The sequence below is a fragment of the Ctenopharyngodon idella genome, chromosome 9, assembly GCF_019924925.1.
Source record: "Ctenopharyngodon idella isolate HZGC_01 chromosome 9, HZGC01, whole genome shotgun sequence".
NCBI classification, from domain to species: domain Eukaryota; kingdom Metazoa; phylum Chordata; class Actinopteri; order Cypriniformes; family Xenocyprididae; genus Ctenopharyngodon; species Ctenopharyngodon idella.
In genome coordinates, this window is record NC_067228.1 from 23,589,783 (window position 1) to 23,609,488 (window position 19,706).

Genomic DNA, 19,706 nt, shown 5'->3' on the forward strand with positions numbered 1-19,706 from the left:
CCTGAGAAGTGACGTACTGCAATCTGGTGATTGTCCGTGTTGGTCGGTATAGTGTTAATTTGCCTTAGGAAAGGAAGTTGCATCTATTTGAAAAATGGGAGTTAAACTTCAGCACAGCCAACAGTTTTTGAGATTTCTGACATTTCCGATTAAAATAAGAAATTTGCTTGACTTTAACCTAGACAGAAAACAGCAGCCCAGGGCATTGCCAAGATGGCTGCCAAAGTGGACTGGCTTGCCTTAAAAGGACTTTAGAGCAGTTTAACTTCACAGGGGGTTGGGGAAGCCAAATGAAAGCTTCCCTTTGGCTCCAAAAAATCACTTAAGGGCAAGGAAACTCTCAGGACCATCTCCATTCTCTTTCTTTTCTTTTCTCTTCTCAGATTGCTAAAACAGAGAGTTAGGTGGGTCGGTCTAGGGTCAAGTTTGTTGAGGCATCAATTACTTGGAAGTATGACATCAAAAGTGAAGCAGACACAGTATGGGGCAATGAGCTTTGGGAATGAGAGTGTGGAAAATGTTTTCATCATAATGGAAGGTCACACCAGAAGTTTTAAACCGATATGAGGAAGCATTCTGTAACAGCCGCAAAAGCAGATTTTTCCCTGTATAAATTAATGACATGGCCAGTTCTTATCCTCCAGGATCCCCACACCTTTTGGTCAAAAAATACAAATTATAATATAATAAAATACAATTTAATATAATGCATGTTTTTTGCTGAGCACAACTAGAATTATAGGCACGAATTTTCCAGGCATGAAAAAAAAAAAAAAAAAAAAAATCACTATTTAAAAATTCCCGGATACTTCTAGCTATTCAATGACCATGTGAACCCAGAATCCACCATCCTTGTCAAACCTTTTCTCAGAGATTTCCCAGACCACAGACGTCTCTTTTCAGGAAGCAGCCTGTTAAGGGGCAGCACAAGGTGTATCTATTAATTCCTCTATTCTGAAAGCATTAACCCTTCACCTCCCTGAATGGACATTCCCACCTTGCTCTGTTCCTGTGAACGTGAGTATTCCGATATGCTGTTCCTATGGGTTAAAAGCCCGTGTGGGTCGTGTTTACATCGCAGTGTCAGTCAGGGCTGAATGTGCCTGGTGTGGAGTTACATCCCTGATGGCTGTGTGTGTCTTGCGGACGGTCTGTTGGCTGTAGCTCATATATCAAAGGGCAGAAGTGAAGGACAGTGAGCACAGGGTTAACACCAGGGCTGAACGGTCAGGATGAATGGAGAAGTCCATTAGTGGGATGCTCTGTGTGTGTGTGTGTGTGTGCGTCAGGTTTAAAGGAAGAACTCTGTGTGTGTGTGTGTACCACCTGAGGGCCTGCAGCGAGACAGGACACAGCGATCAGGCTGGGTGTGGACTGCTCGGACACTGAGAGACTATATCCTGTCTCTGGGAAGATGAGGACGCACTCAGACGGCCCTCAGGTTAAGACTACAGATTGACTGATAACAAGAACAGCGCCTCTGGGACACTCTCACACACAGATCTTAGGTTTCCCAAGGATGAAGAAGACCCTGTCTGTCCCAACACGTCTATGGTTCACTCTCCACCGAACTTAAGGAATTTCACTCAATCAGGACAGAGAGGGTGTCACATTTCCTCTTTTATACCGCCTGGGATCTGGCCGTTCTGAGGGGGGAAAGGCCAAGCAGGGTGTGTCGTTTGAATCTTTACAGTAGGTTTTTCTCTCTGAAACACAGATGTTGGAGGACAAATGCACACACACACTACTGACCTTCCTCGTTCTGCAATCCGCCCGTCATGAAGAACGAGGATCTGATCGGAGCTGATGATGGTGGATAACCTGAAAATACAAATGAATGTTACTGGATTAAATAAAGAATACTAAATCAATCTAACACTTACTTTAAGTTAAATTTTAAAAACACTAATCACACTGTTAAATGTAATCTTTCGCAAACCTCCATTACTTTTCCATACTGTACATCATATTGTTGTGATGTCCTAATTTAATTAAAACACATTTTATTTTTAATATATTCACGCAAAATACTATCGACATTTAATATTGGCTGGTTATTGGTTATCAGCCTATATCAGAAAATAAATACAAGCTTTTTGGTATTGAACAAAATGTTACTATACATTCCTAATTAATGTCATGTGTGCAAACAACATATTGAGCAGAGAGTTGACAGTGAGGAGTCAACTGGTGAACTATGAAACCTGTTTTCATACAGGTTTCCAAAAAACAGGGCATGACACATCAAGCCGACAGTCAGCCGATGACGAGCCACCGTTGTCAGCCTAATTCTCCGAGGTGTTCTGCACCATTGCCCCCAACTGGACCTCCGTTTGTGGTTTTTCGGCCAAATGAGCATGTTAAATTGGTCAGTGAGAGTTCACTCTAATTCAGCTTAGCGAACTAGTGCACAAGAAGAAAAATGGAAGTGACGAAAGCAAATGGTGAGCAAGATTGGTGTGAAAAAGAGCCTGTCCCAATACCCACATTTTCAGTCTTTACACTTGACCACTTGTCTTCTTACAGGGGTTGGACAATGAATCTGAAACACCTGGTTTTAGACCACAATAATTTATTAGCATGGTGTAGGGCCTCCTTTTGTGGCCAATTCAGCATCAATTCGTCTTGGGAATGACACAGTGGCCAGAGGGATTTTGAGCCATTCCACTTCCAGAACAGTGGCTGGGTCACTGTGTGATGCTGGTGGAGGAAAACGTTTTCTGACTTGCTCCTCCAAAAATATTTAGATCTGGTGACTGTGCAGGTCATGGGAGATGTTCAACTTCACTTTCATGTTTATCAAAAAGTCTTGCTGTGTGTATTGGTGCATTATCATGCTGAGACATGGCAGCCCCTTCAGGGTACAATGTTTGAACCATTAGGTGCACATGGTCCTTCCGGAGGGGTTTGGTAGTCCATGGCAGTGACGAGCCCATCAAGCACAGTAGGGAATGCCATGTTATTGCAGCCCAAACCATCACTGGTCCACCGCTGTGCTTTACTCTGGGCAGCAACAGTCTGGGTGTTAAGCCTCTTTGGGGCTTCTACACAGCGTAACTCCCACGGATGTGGGAAAGACAGTGAAGGTGGACTCATCAGAGGACAATACATGTTTCACATTGTCCACAGCCCAAGATTTGCACTGCTAGCACCAATGAAACCGACATTTGGCATTGGCACGAGTGACTCAAGGTTTGGCTATAGTAGCCCAACCATGAATATTGACTTTTTGCAGCTCCCAATTAACAGTTTTGGACATCCCTTTCAGACAGCTTCCCCTTGTGTCGACAGTTACTCCTGTTGGATGTGGTTCATCCTACGTGGTGGTATGCCGACATTACCCTGGATACCATAGCTCTCGATACACCACAAAGACTTGCTGTCCTGGTCACAGATGAGCCAGCAAGAGGCGCACCAACAATTTGTCCTTTTTTGAACTCTGAAATGTCCATTATGTTGTGTGGTTTTCAATATTTTATGTACATCTGTGCTATTGCTTTGTTAATTCAACCTTCATATTCTGCTCCTACTGATGAAATGTAAAACCAAAGATTGGCCACCAGGCCACGCATATATAGGCGTGAAACCTCCAACACTATATTGGCCAGTGTTTCCGTTTCATTGTTCAACTGCTGTGCATAACATATTTCTGGTCTTTGGCCCTAGTGTTTAAGTGGGTGTGAAGCCCGCAAGTGTGTAAAACTTTTGATTACTCAATGGGACACACTTATAGTGTCATTAAAAATGCAAGTAGAACTTTATGATTTTTAATACTTTGCACTTTAAAATAAACTTCTAAATGTCTGTTTAGTAGTCCCTATGTCTAATTAAGTGATAAAAAGCAGTATTGGGACAGGCCCACTGGCAAGCAAGCGTTGCTTTGTTTATGATTTGTTTAGCTGTAGTCCCAGCTCTTCTATTACACTTTTTGAATGAATACAGACTACTGCCACCTACTGGTATGGAGAGTTATGTCCTCTCATGCTGGCACAGAATGTATGTGCTAGTTGGCCACTGACTGTAGTCTTGGCGGTGTGTTCAAGTGCAACTTTTGGGCCTAGATGCAGATGACTGCTAATTTTTTGATGTTGATTTGGTGTGTCTGTGCCTTTTTATTTGTCGGAAAATATGGACAGTCCCACCTCAAACTCATATCATTGGCTGAGTCAGTATTGCTGTATCAGGTTAATCAGGATACAGAGCAATGCTTTGCTAGCTCCACAGAGCCACAATGTTTACAACATGAAAATAGCTTTCTAGTAGTTGTCTGCATATAAAGTTACATAGGAGAAAGTATTTAAAGTATTTTAGTATGATAAGAAAAAGTATTTAACATCAAAAACATTAGACTTCACCTTTAAAGGGCACAGACAGGAAACAGACCATTTACTCTGCCATTAAAGCCTGTTTTAATTCCTGCATCACATCAAAACTTAATCCTTGTTTGCATCCTGTTCACAAAGCACAGCGATTCAGCCGCCGTTGTACTGTAAACGCATTCCCTAATTTAAAGCAGCAGCATCTTTAAGCACTAGATCCCCCTTAATCTAATCCACACACACGGCTTCTTTAATTCACACCCGAAACCTTCTACAGGTCATCCTCTCAGCTGCCCTTCATCTTCAAACAAAGGAGCGGAGACTTCTTTATTGATCGCTAACCCCAGAACCACCACCCCAAAACAGATCAAAGTGACACCACTGTCTCAGAGGCTGGACAGGATCAAAGCTCACAGACTCTGATCCTGATGTGTTTACAATTTTCTAAAGAGGAGAGCAATGAGAGACAGAGGGAAAAACATTAGAGAGAAGGAAACAGATGCGCTGGACGGGCAGAGACACTTTCCGAAAGTGACGGCAGGAGTACGAGTGTGGTGGAATGTGACACAGAAAGACGAGAAAAAAAGGTGACCAGCAGAGAGGAAGCGAGTGAGGTGTTTGAATCAATGTGAAACGTGTTCGCTCTTCTCATAAAACACCAATATAAAATAATTCCACACTAATAACTATCAGGCGCACATGTGTTTTCTGTTGAAGGCACAACAGATCTTTATCAAACACTATCGTGTGGACTAGAGGTGAAACAATTTCTGTAAAAAAAAGTTTGGTGCATATTTGTACTGCGGTTCATCTCATGATTAACAATTGCCCAACTGCATTTTGAGTAATCAGCACTGAATCACTATAATTAGAGAGGATGAGAAGAAACTACAGATGGACGTACAATTGAATGAATTAGACAACAAACAAAAATGCAAATACAAGTATACTTGTAATGAAAGTATACTCAGACTGTGCATACATTGACAAAAATTGCATGCATAAAACCTGACAGCTTTAGTCCTTTAATTTAATATAAATGACAATTTATATTAAATTAATAATGTATATTTTTATAAATACACATGTATATTAAACGAACGTATGGTAATTTATATTACACAGGGTCTGTAATCTTCAGTCTTTAGTCACATGATCCTTCAGAAATCATTCTAATATGCTGATTTACAGCTTAAGAAATCTTTTTTTATTATTGTTATCAGTGTTGAACAGTTGAGCTGCTTAATATTTTTTCAAGATTCTTTGTAAAATTATACATCTTTACCGTCACTTTTAAACAACTTAATGTGTGCTAAATAAAAGTAGTAATTTCTTTTCTTTTTTTTCTTTTTTTTTTTTTTTAAATCTTACTGACTCCAAACGTTTGAATGATAATGTATTTGAAGAAGTATATTATATATATCATCAAATCTTAAACTCTTAGCAAACCTGTATATCACTTAATATGCACGACTCAAGTGTTGTCTGTTTTTGACAAGTACAGGTCTCTGCAGGACATTAATGATGGGCGAGGCCATAAACAGAGGGGCGTTTTTGAGAGCGTTACCTGATTTGCCCATGTCAGAGTGTGGGTAGGGTTTAGGGGTGGAGTCGGGTGAAGGGGATCATTTTCATTTCATGATATATAAACACCCACCAGTTTGAAAACACCCACAAATACAGAAACGCCCACTTTTGTTCCGCAGAGACCTCATATTCGTTTTTGATGATGCAGCGTCTTCCAAATAAATGCATTTTGTCAAATGAAGTGAACTTCAAAAGATATCCTGTGCTTAGGTAGTAGGCAGCAGTGATCACTGGGGATCATGTCAGCTGTAACGCAGCTACAGTCTATGTTGCAAAGACGTCAATGACAGGTCCTCTCACAAATTAATTATTAGTGATTGTTACTTAAAGGGTTAGTTCACACAAAAATAAATATTCTGCCATTAATTACTCACCCTCATGTCATTCCACACCCGTAAGACCTTCGTTCATCTTCAGAACACAAATTAAGATTTTTTTGATGAAATCCGAGAGGTATATGAATTGTCCATAGACAGCAATTTAACCGACACTTTTAAGGTCCAGAAAGGTACAAAAGACATCATTAAAATAGTCAACGTGACTGCAGTGGTTCAACCTTAATTTTATGAAGTGATGAGAATATTTTTGGACCCAAAAACAAGACAAAAATAACGACTTTATTAAACAATCTCTTCTTTTCCCTGTCATTATCCTTACGTAGTTGCCGCAGTAAGCACAGTGAAGGCTTCTGTGTTTATGTCTGAATGCCGGCTCAGTATTGGCCAAAGCTGATCACGTGAGCAGCACAACGCATGCGTGTGATGCTGACGCAGGAGCCGGCCAATATTGAGTCGGCATTCTGACATAGAATCTGGGAGCGCTGGACGTAAACAATGTATGAGAAAGACACAGAAGAGAAGATATTGTTGAAAAAAATTATTATTTTTGTTTTGTTTTTCTCATCACTTAAGATGTTCCGAAGATGAACGAAGGTCTTATGGGTGTGGAACGACATGAGGGTGAGTAATTAATGACAGAATTTTTGGGTGAACTAACCCTTTAAGTGTGTCACCAGGGACAGTGATATGTTTCCATCTTATCTTTCTCTCTCTCACAATCTGAAAATTTTCATGATCATAGTGTTAAAATATTGGATGGTATGATTACATTCCTCTTGATCACCATCTTCACCATTGTCATCCAATCACAATTGGACAGCACTAAATATTGTTTAGAGATTGTAAAGAGTAAAAAGACATTTTGTGGTCAAATCACTGAAACCACATCCAAAGGTGGTCAGACACAAATGTGACATCACATCACATCTGTAGTGTAAACACTAATCTATTCTGATGAGTCATGGAAAACAGTGAAGAACCGCTCGCTCACCTGTCAACCATCCGCTGCTCTGAACAGATGTTTTAAATGCCGCCATGTGTGGCTTTATACGATAACCATCCGACTGAAATATTAGAGAAGCGCATTGACAAAACTGAAAAGACTCAAAGGTATGTCTGAAGTTAACATGCATTCACACTGAAATACACCAGAATTCTCCACAAAAAGTTCATTAAGGGATAGTTCACCCAAAAATGAAAATTCTGTCATTAATTACTCACCTTCATGTCATTCCAAACCCGTAAGACTTTCATTCATCTTCGAAAGAAAAATGATGAAGATCATTTTGATTAAATCTGAGAGCTTTCTGTCCCTCTATAGACTGCCTTGACAACTATAACTAAGTTCATAAGGAGATGGTAAAACTAATCCATACGTATTGAGCGGTTTAGTCCAAATTTTCTAGACACGATCACTTTATATGATGAACAGATTTAATTCAGGCTTTTACTCACATATAAACCTTGACCAGCAAACATAAACAAAAGTTTAAATGACGCACATGAACAAACCTCTTCCGGAAGCTCAAATGTGCTGTGTACCACGCAAGAACGAACCTCATTGATGCCGCAGCACGTTTGAGCTTCCAGAAGAGGTTTGTTCTCGTGCGTACGACCTATTTATGAACATTTTGAGGTTTCAAAGTTCTAGTTGTTAAGGCAGTCTATGGAGGGACAGAAAGCTCTCAGATTTCATCAAAAAGATCTTCAATTGTGTTTCGAATATGAACGAAAGTCTTACAGGTTTGGAATGACATGAGGGCGAGTAATTAATGACAATTTTTTCATTTTTGGGTGAACTAACCCTTTAAGTTATTTTATTTTTCAATTAAGCTGTTTTCATTTCATTAAAAAAAAGTTATTGTGCGCAAAATTTGTGGCAAAGAAACTAAGAACTGCTGTAGAGTAGCTGTTTCATAAAATCAAGAAAAAAAAAAAATGCAATATATTCTCTTTTATAAGCTTGCAGATTTAAAAAAAAAAAAAAACACATTTAATGGACAACTCCACAAACACATAGGTGTGAACTATGAGCTCAGCTAGTATGTCATGTACAGCTTTATCTCATTTGCGAGACAGCTGCTTGCTATTGTTTGGATTATCCTTCATACACCTTTCATTTCTTTGGGCTAGGGTGTTATTCTGAAGACACTAGGTTTAAGGACAAACAGATCAATTTAATTAATGCTAGAGATTTGGCCCAGATGGCACAACAAAAGCTTTTATCAATACATGATGTTATCTGAGGGATAAAGCCTTGCATTTAGAGAGGTACACAAATTTATTTCAGGGCCTGGACATAGTGTATCATCAGGACAGATATAAAGGTGTGGTCACATTAGTGAAATTTCAGTGTAATTTCGCAGACAAATTGTCCATTGTCAATAGTGTAGCGATGTATGTAGCAAAGCACTATCAAACCAAGCAGCTTTCTGTTGGTCAATGTGTCCATGTGACCATCTTGAACCTAAAATCTGTGTGGGGAACTTTTTCGCCCTCATGAAAATTCCTGATTTTGTGGATTCCTATTAAAATGATAAAATGAAATGTAAAATTCATGGAAAATGTGATGGTAAATGTAACCGCACCTTATTTCTTATTTTTGATAGAAACATGACTTCCATTAGTAGTGCTGGTAGTGAAGATAAACAATTACTATAAGCAAAACCAAACATAAACCAACACAATAACTATAAAGATAAGTATAATGATAACTATATTAGCATCCGCACTAACAGACAATATGTTTCTCTTTATTATGAGCGCAGGCTGCAATTTTGTCATCTGCCGCTTTAAATGCATGATCTCTTAAAGCAGGATGGATTCTGATTGGCTGTCAATGTTTTCATCGTTCATCAGCAGGAAAAAATCATTCTGAAAGTGATTTCAATGATATAGTTTCTATGTGCCGTCATCGTTATAGTTGTGCTGTGGACTCTGCTATTCTTTTATATTCTTTGCTAACGATTTTTATAACTATATCTTTATCGTAATCATTATAGTTATCGTCCTTGATGTGAACGGGCCTTAACTAACCAAAACTAAAGTCACTTAACTGTGTTGAGAAGAATGTAACAAGTCCCAAGAAGTCAGTATTTTACACCTTTTTTTGTAAAAATATTATATTAATGAAATGTACAGCTTCATGAAGCAGCTAAATGGTTTTAACAGCAATTTAATAACTATAAGTTATAAGAGGCTTGTAGATTGTAGATAAGAGGCTTGTAGATTGTGAAGCTACAGTTTTAAGTAATTTCCCCAAACTGACCATCATTACAAGTTGCATTAGCACTCCTGTTAGCAATATGAATCAGACCTACCTGTGTGCCACGACGAGAGTGGTGTGGTTGGCACACACCTTAGCAAGAGAAGTCTGAATGTTACGCTCCGTCTGACTATCTAAAGCAGATGTGGCCTGAAAGTAAAATTTGCAAAGCAGGATTGAATACATGCCCAAATCATAAATTGTCAAAATTCAAGAGAACCCTTTACTCACTTCATCGAGCAAAATGATGCGAGGGGATTTTAGGATTGTACGAGCGATGGCCACTCTCTGTTTCTCTCCCCCACTCAACTTCAGACCCCTTTCACCCACTTCAGTATCATATCCTGTCAATAATAATAAAAGGACTGTTAAGAAAAAATTAACATTTTTTAATCATTTACAGACCCTCATGTAATTACAATCCTATATGAATGCACTGCAAAACTGTAATCACTTATGTACACTACCATTCAAATGTTTGGGGTCAGAAAGATGCCTATAAATGCAGCAAGGATGGATAAAATTGATCATAAAATCATTCATAATTATTCAAAAGATTTCAAATAAATGCTGTTCCTGCTGTGCTGAACATATTCTTTTAAGAATCTTGATTAAAAAAAAAAAAAAAAAAAAAAAAAAAAAAAATCACAGTTTCCACAAAAAATATTAAGCAGCACAACGGCTCTCAACATCGATAATATTAAGAAATGTTTTTTGAGCACCAAATCATCAAAAACATTAAAAAGTCTTACCAACCCCAAACTTTTGAATGGTAGTGTATGTATTCCAAGGATGTAGCTATGTTTTGGCTGCATCATAAAACTTGTGCAATTTCCTGTGTAATGCTGCTATTTTGTGAGCAGGCAAAAAATGACTAAAGCTAGCTATGAAAAGTTAGCAGTCCTCTACCGTCCGGAAAGGATAATATCTTATTGTGGATATCAGCAGCCATCGCAGCCTCTTCTACTTCCTGGTCACTTGCAGAGATGCGTCCATAGCGAATGTTTTCACGGATGTTGTCATTGAAAAGGACAGTGTCCTGAGGAACTACACCAATGTAGGATCGGAGGGAGTTCTGTCTCACCTGCAGGTATGAAGATGAACATGCCAAGAGAGGTACATGTCATTGAAATAAAGAACTTGATAACCAACTAGAAAATGTTGCTGTACAGGATATGCAAATGATTGAGGCATTTTGTTTAGTCATTTGCCATTTTCTATTTTTTTATTGCCACACAAAGACTATCTAGCTTTACGCAGTCCTACATTATAACAACAGGTGAATCGTGGGTAGGTGGGGATCGAACTTTAAAGTATTTCACCACCTGAGGGTTTGGAGGTCTTCACTGCCTTTGAAAGTTAAGGAGCCAGGTGCTGATGGGCTATGAAGGGGTCCCAAGCTCTGAAGATCTGAAACCCCAATTATAAAGCAGGGTGACAATCTTCACATGCTGCCTGTTGTTGGGAGGGGTGCGGCGATAGACCCCTGCCGAGATCCAAAGCTTGGCAAACTCTGTGAGGCAGTGCCAGCTGACATCAAGGGTTTCGAACAGAATAAAGAGGAGCAGAGACAAGACAAAGTAGGTCTGGAATGGGCACAAATTAAGGAAGCGCTAAGCGCTGACCCCCTTTCAGCAATATATCAAGAGTCCCACTGCGGAGACGGTCTACGTCGTTTCCATCTGAATAACATTTTGATGTGTTATATGATATATGGTTTTCAAACTTTTCACCACTTTTGATTAAATCAGATCATCCAAACATTGTCTCTTTGAGCACAAGCTTATGGACTGCATGAGAAACATATTGCCATATTTTGATTAATACCAATATATATTAAATCCTGTAACTCTTAAATCTCAGTTCATAAATCATTATCAATACAATAAAAATGGGTTGCTAAGTTTAACGTTTTGATTTTAAAGCAGGCCACTTTTAAAGCTTTTAAAGTCAACTTACTTGGAGGGCAAATACACAATTAAATTGTGACTGGTCTCATCATACCTATCCACATTTTGCATTGGAGAAGAATGAACGCTGGTTATATAAGCTGCTTTTCCACCGTCGGGCCGAATGGTTCTCATTGCGTAACCATTCCATTCCGTGCCGCGTTATGTTTCATTTTTCATTGTGGGGCTGATAATGGCCGCACTTTGGAATGTAATACAAAAGCGTCAGTCATTGCCTTGGTAACGCTGATGATATGAGATGTAAATAATGACCACGTTATGGAGGATGATCAGATATTTCTTTCAATCTTATTATTAATTTGTGTTTACGTCACTCAAATAGAGCGCTTAGCCAGCTACAGAGAAAATGGTAGCCAGGCAACAGACAAGTGACCAATCCTGAGTGGCGACGTCACTTCACGGATTCTACCAGCACGATTAAGCATGGTTAGACAACCATGCCGAGAATTCCGGGCCAAGAATGGTTTGTAATCGTGCCGTGCCGTACCAGGATCAAGTGGAAACAACTGGAACCATTCCTTACCATTCTAAGAACCATTCGGCCTGACGTGGAAAAGCTGCTATATTAAAGCAGGGGTGTTTAATTAAAGTTTCAAGAAGTCCAGTCTCTGTATTTTCTTTCCCACCGGAGGTCTGGACAATATTTTTTTTGGAATAGTTATACAATTCCATGTGGACAGCTGTGGTACTTGGCAAAAGAAACAAATAATCCAGAGTGTTCAAAATAGTCATCCAGGATTAGGATATTGGGGCCAAAGTGGTGGTGTCTGAGAATTCAGACACCAAGAAAGCAAGAAAATGGGGCTTTGAAGCCATAACTATTAGAGGGAATGTCAAGGCATCTTATCTGAAGAATGAACAGAAATGTGCAGACATAAAATCTCTACAAATCAATATTCAATTAAGGGAGATTATCCATACAGATTAGAGTTTGTGGCAATGAGGTCATAGCACAGGTATCACAAGCCCAATGATTGTCTCAGCTTGATAGTTATGAACTTGTGATAACATCTAATATGTTCTCTGTGTCCTAATGTCCCACAAGAGCCTTTAAACTAAAGATGTTGTCTGAATTTTGGTGCATACAAATGAACCGAAGATGTTTTAAATGATTATGAAGACATTTTGAAATTGTAGTGTGATTCAAACACCATAACAACGTGAACTCTAACACTAGTGTCTGCTGTAGTTCACCCTAAACTAAGCCATTTCTTTTTTTTTTTTTGATAATATAAAGTGAGACCCAATGTTTTGATTGATAGGTAGAGAAATCAGCCTATGGCTTTTTATAGTATATATTTGTGTCTGCATATTAAGCTGGGATAGGAAAATAATTTAACATTTTACAATGACACACTTCGGCTTTAAATAAGAGATTTAGAGGCTCTGGGGCTTAGAGAAAAGTTTTTTTCTTTCTTTTGTACTCAGCTCAGGAAAACTGACCCAACAAACCTCAATGATGTACAAACAGAATCTAACTAAGTGCTGTAAGAAAAACTGACCGTAATCTTACCCACAACAAGGGAAACTCAAAATTATTCTTAGATCACATTAAAGAAAAGCCCCCGTCTCCGAGCGCTGATAATAACATAGCGAGAGAGAGAGAGCAGAGCGTGTGGTGCTCTGGCTGTTCAGTCGACCATTAATCCATGTGGCGAGTGGAACCAGCCTCAGTGTTTTCACTTCAAACGCCTGACGAATTAGATCCCCCTTTGAAGTTTGCTTTTTTGTTTTTTCTTTTGTTTATTTTTCGCCTGTTTTTAGTGCGCTTAATTCGCCGTCTTTCCATTCCTTCTTCCCATTCATTTGGCTCTTAAAAAAAGTCAATGTCCTTAATTTATGAACTAATTAACATCAGACTGGGCCGGGTGAGAGAGGGCTTACTGCAGCCATGTGAAACACAAATGGCTTCCCAGATCTTTATGGGAGTGTAGCATCTGTCCCCTCACAATACAACTTTTATCCAAAGAGACGGCACTTTCGCTCTAGTTTCCGGTCCTATTTGCAACAGTAGAAGAAAGAATTCAAACAGTGAAAGAAGTTTAGGCCATTGAAGTTTTAAAAAAAAGTCTAAGAAGAAACAAATCAGACAAGATTGGCACAATTATACATGACAATATTTAGGAAATACTGTACTTTTAGTAAGGCTCATAAGAAAAAACATGTATGTCCACCCTCTCAACCAGCATGATTCAGACATTTATTTTCATTAGTCTATGTCATTTAGATATTACCTGCATTTGAGTATCTTTTCCTTCTTGCGATCATAAACGCTACAATTTGGGACTGATTCAGGTTAAAATCAGGTTGCCATCAGTGAGGAACACTGGACTCTCTCTACCGAAAAGACTCATATACAGTAGTATTCAACAGCAGTGACTAGTCAAGTTCTACCACTAGCCTGTGTCAACTAGTCACAGATCACATATATTCAGTTGCACTTGTTCTATATGCTGACAGATGCATTTCTCTGTTCACAAAATGTGTGCTGGGATATTTGTGTGTCCTGTGAGTAAAGGTCCAATATATTTGGAATTTCAAGATGTGAAAATAAAGTGAAACTGGAGTGCTCCTAATATTGCATGTAAGCAAACTACAGAAGACTTTGAAGATGACTTACAAGCCAGAACCGTAATAAACCGCTAAAACTAAATGCTGCCCAGAGGTTCACAGAAACCATTTGTACCATTTATAACAAAGCAAGCATCAATGGCGATACGCAAGCTTCCATTGCATAGGACACACTCTTCTATAGTTGGCCACTAGACAGCTAAAGTTTCACTGTGTCATTTACATAAGATAAATATTTATATTTGTTGACTAGTAAAAATTAGTATTCATGGAAGCCCTAATACACCAGGACCTCCATTTCAAGTCGCTAAATGGTAATAATTCTTAAATAGCACATTGTTTGGATGCTGCCTTTTATTCAAGTTGTTCAAAATAAGAAAAATGAGGCACATATTACTGTTTACCCTTGAATTTCTTATGACTAATGTGCATGTAAAATGCAGTTACAGTGCACCGTGCCGCGAATTGGTCGTTTATAAGAATGAATATAAGATGATGTTTTTTTCCTGGAAACAGCCTACATCTGAAAAAATGGGGTCATCTTATATTCAGGGTCTAGACTTTTACATGTGTGAATAACACACCCGCAACAATAGGGAACGCCAAATATGCACAAAAGGAGTGTGCCCCTCAGGACTGATAAACGCAGCGAAGTCATCAAACAACTCTCATTACGTAGCCAAGAAATACAGTGTCAGAGTGTAATGTTAGAAGATGGCAAGTCCAAAAAGACAGTCTTAAAAATGCTAACAGTCAAAGAAAAGCTTACCACGGTCCTAAAAGTGACCGCTTCGAAGAAACTGACAGGCAAGTGCGAGGGGCCGCCCATAACCTAAGCCGTCATCCAGCTGAAGGCACTGGATATCGCCAAAGAACTGAACTTACCCACCAGTGAGGCCCCTCATTTCTTATTTCGGCTACGTACTGACACACTTGTCTGTCAATATCTTCGAAGTGGCCACTTTGATGAGGCGTAATGGATTAGCATTAGCACAAGTCTTGCCCAGCGCTTGCCCTCCAAATTCAGGGAGAAACTGCTGTTTCAGTAAGTTTAAGTAAGCAGAACTGGCACTTTTATTTTGTACTCAAACATTTTAATTGTTCTTAAATTGAAATATTTGAGTAAACTAATTCATACATTTAACTTAAAATGATCATGTAACCTCAATGTGAACATTTTTATTAGAGTAAACTTAGCTAGTTATAACAAGCTAATACAGAAAATGTTAACTTGCTAATTTGCTAACATTATAACAATAGCATGGTATTGCACTTGCTGAATGAGTGAAGCAATATATAACAATTAACATACCTGCTCTCAAACCAAGCCGCATGCACCACTTGTCACCATGATGGTAACTCTCCAAAAACCCATATTAACAGAAACTCTTCAAAATTAGCATAGCAAAACATTAATCACTACTAAATCTCCCACTTAATAATCTTAAACAAAATTAAGTAGATGCCAACATCATATAACAATTAATTTTAACATTAACTCTCCCTTTTGAGCATGCTGGAAAACAGAAATCCCTGTCCATTTTTAGTTACACTTAAGTTTGTCTAAATTAAAAGAAATTAGTTCATAAAACTTAAAGCAATGAAACAGTTCAGTTTACTTAAAATATCTCAATTCTGCAAACTCGAAAGAAAAAGAAAGTGCTAAATATTCGTAAAAGTTAATATGACTAAACTAATTTGCTTAATTTAAGTTTGTCCTACTTAAACCAATTAATTATTTTGAGCGTTAGGGTTTATAGTGTATGTGATCTGCCTAAGGAAAAAACATTCATATCCCCTGGATCGGATAGGTAATGCAGATCAAACGCCTGTGTTTTTTGACATGCCAGCATCTGTCACTACATAAAAAAGGAGAGAAATCAGTCATTGCGAAATGAGAACTACAGGTTATATGGTATGCAATAAAGTGTTTATTTCTTAATGTGAATTGGTACATTTTACCAGTATTTACCCTACTTTTAATACAAAAATTAAAATATGAAAAATATGGAATATAAAAATTATTTTCAAATAAAGCATTTTCTTTATAAAAGACAAGATTCGGTCTTCAAAAAGCCTTTTTCCAAAAGGTACATCTTGAAAAAGGGGGGTCGTCTTGTATTTGGAACATTAGGGGTAATAGAGTTCAACTACTTAATGACCACTCAGTGTAGCTAGAAACAAAATTGTGTAGTTCAACAATTTTATAAATTTGTCCATGCTTGTAAGTCAATTGGTTATGTGTTTCAAATGGCACAACATGTCTAGACTCTCAGACGGGGAAAACAGGCGTTATCAGATGCTCAAAAATGAGAGAAACCCAAGCAAAATTGTGATTTGCAAAACATAAAGCATGCTAAAATTGAATCCACTTGGTGAGAAGCAGGCACAAGTATTGTTCTGCATATCCAACCAGATGTGCGCACAAATCAGGGCTGCAACCGTTTACTTGAAAGGCACAAGAAAAGGCTGGGAGGGTACTACCCATGTGCGCCTAACCTGGACCAAATGTACGCAAAACATCTTGTTTACACGAACCTCAACATGCTGCTCTGTTTAACACTTCACAGGATTGTTATAGACTCCAGTCTCTTCTCCTCTGCAATCCACTAAGTCATAACTTCAATGAAGCACAGTGCCTCAGAAATACAGAGGTTCAGCGAGGGCAAGGGGTCGTTCTCTTTCAGTCTTCTTTCCAGCCTTTGTTTCTGTCTTCTGTTTCTTCCTACAGTTACATGTTATTATGTTACGTGAAAAGAAGACAACACCACAGTCAGAAAAATGAATCAAAAGACAGACTGCTGAAACTGGACAATGTCTCTGGCGACCAATTGCCTTCTGTAATCAACCACAACTGAATCAATAACCTCATTTTATGAAGTGTTCCATATAGTGGAGTATGACAGAAGCACAGATCCCAGCATGAACGGTCATCAAAATGTTACTACTCCAGCAGTAAAATGGATGAATGTTTTTTTTAAATCAATAAGGCTGGATTCTAGTACTCTAAAACAAGCAGCTTGGTGAAGGTTGGTTAAAGGTTGTTTTTGCTAATTAAACTTTTACACTTTAAAGGTATATATAGTACTTCTGAAGAATATATGTTTACAATGATGTACACTCACATGAGATGAAGACTTTAGATATTTAGGTGGCCTAAAAATGGGAAACCCCTTGTTGAAAACACTTGACCAATCGTGTTATTCAACTGACAATTACTACTACTAATTACTACATTTACTACTACAAAAATAATAATACTGTATTCTAATACTATTCAAGGGTTAGTTCACCCAAAAATGAAAATTCTGTCATTAATTACTCACGCTCATGCCGTTCCATGCCCCTAAGACCTTTGTTAGTCTTCGGAACACAAATTAAGATATTTTTGTTGAAATCCGATGGCTCCGTGAGGCCTACATAGGGAGCAATGACATTTCCTCTCTCAAGATCCATTAATGTACTAAAAACATATTTAAATCAGTTCATGTGAGTTCAGTGGTTCAATATTAATATTATAAAGCGACGATAATATTTTTGGTGCGCCAAAAAAAACAAAATAACGACTTATATAGTGATGGCCGATTTCAAAACACTGCTTCATGAAGCTTCGGAGCGTTATGAATCAGCGTATGAATCGCTTTATAATATTCATATTGAACCACTGTACTCACATGAACTGATTTAATATGCTTTTAGTACATTAATGGATCTTGAGAGAGGAAATGTCATTGCTGGCTATGCAGGCCTCACTGAGCCATCGGATTAACAAAAATATCTTAATTTGCGTTCCGAAGATTAACAAAGGTTTTACGGGTGTGGAGCGGCATGAGGGTAAGTAATAAATGACATTATTTTCATTTTTGGGTGAACTAACCCTTTAATACTATATAACACTATATTCTAAAAATATAATGAGTGCACTGGAAAGTGACAGGAAATTATTGGTGACAGAGAAAAAGAATGGTATCAAGACATGTTGCAGGCTGAACTCAAATCTACATCATCCATATGAGCACCAAGGCTCAATGTATGAAGCATAAACTCATGCTTAATGAGCTTAAGCATAAACTCATGCTCAATGTTAAACTTACTCGACAAACAAACAAGAATACATTTTACAAAATGCTCTTACAACAATTTAAAATTAAACTTAAAAAATACTAACAGACACTGTGGAGACTAGTCTTAATGGTTCTGAACCCAAAGTCTTGTTGTAAGATTTTTAAAAAAACGTTTAAAAAGTTTTTTTTTTCATTACTCTAGTCTTCAATGTCACATGGTCCTTCAGAAATCATTCTAATGTGCTGATTTGGTGCTTACGAAATATTTTTTTTAATATCAATATTGAAAACAGGAAACTGATACATTTTTAATCAGGATTCTTTGATGAAAAGAAGGTTCAAAAGAGCATCACTTATTTAAAATAGATTTTTTTTTAACAAATGTCTTTACTGTCACTTTTGCTAAATTTAATGCATCCTTGCTGAATAAATGTAGCAATTTCTTTAAAAAAATTTCTTACTGACCTCAAACTTTTGAACAGTAGTATAAATCTCATAACTTTTGCAAATGACGCAGTTAAAGAAGTAAAGGATGTCTTCTCACAAGGTGTTCTTATAAACACGTGCTAGAATGTAACCAACGGAAATTAACCTTGTCACATTGTTGGCATGACAGAAACAGGGTTTAAGCATGAACAGTGCTGTCTGTCAGGTGCATGACGTATGTGTATGCGTGTGTGAGCGCAACAGAACATGTAGCCCGTCAGCTGTCAGTGTGGTGTCTGTGTTTCTCTGCTCTCATCGCTTAGAAGATCAATGAGCCCCAGTGGGCACCCCTCCCTAAATCACGCTGGCAAACAACTTAAATATTCTACCATCAAAAGCCACTTGTAATTCCTTTGAAAAGAAACATTTACAACCCTCAAAGTTTCTTATTCGAAAACGTTAGGCATTTAACAATGCTTTCATGTTAGCCGTTATTAGCGTACTACAATCTTTTCCATTCTCCCTGCCTTGTGCCCGACCACGTTATTTGTTCTCTCCGTCTTGCTTGCGTTTGTTTGTTTTACAAGTCAGGAAACTCAGAGAGAAGGAATGCACTTGTCCATTTATTTCAATGACAACCTTCACGAAGCAACACTCATTCAGCTGTGAAGCTGATGAGAAATAGCTCTGATATTTCTGAGTCATTTTCCCCTTGTCACCTGACAGGATGAATTCATGTCTCACGTGCAGTTCTTACAGACACGAGGGCGTCAATGATGCATGAAGAAGGTGGAATCATTGACCACTACTAGAATGAAAACAGCCTTGAGGAATCCACACCATCAAAGGCTTTGGGATTCAAATGTTGATCTATTATTTCCGTCAAAGTGCTTACCTGAGAAAATTAGCATGAAGAATGACCAACAGATGTTTCTTGCTAAGAGTGTGCGTGTCTGTATCCTGTGACTGATTTGTTGAATATTACAAGATTGGTTGGACAACTGCTTGGTCATGATAACAACTACTTGTATTTTCACTTCTAAAATTACAGGAAATGTATGAAATTCTGCCTGATATAAAACACAATTTTAATGCTTTCTCCTCCATTTTTAAGTGGGCAAGTAAAAATAGATTTTCATAATTTACTAAATTTATAATTTCCTGCC

The 19,706-nt window shown here is 38.1% G+C and overlaps 1 protein-coding gene across 1 annotated transcript in view; it reads right to left on the bottom strand.

Moving 5' to 3' along the window:
- abcb6b (ATP-binding cassette, sub-family B (MDR/TAP), member 6b) overlaps nt 1–19,706 on the bottom strand; it is a 38,714-nt gene that overhangs the window by 1,267 nt on the left and 17,741 nt on the right. The window contains exons 14-17 of the mRNA XM_051904775.1: nt 10,419–10,593; nt 9,741–9,853; nt 9,565–9,659; nt 1,753–1,821 (exon numbers count right to left, since the gene is read on the bottom strand). Of these exons, the coding sequence (XP_051760735.1) occupies nt 1,753–1,821; nt 9,565–9,659; nt 9,741–9,853; nt 10,419–10,593 (452 nt within the window). The remainder of the gene's footprint in view (nt 1–1,752; nt 1,822–9,564; nt 9,660–9,740; nt 9,854–10,418; nt 10,594–19,706) is intronic.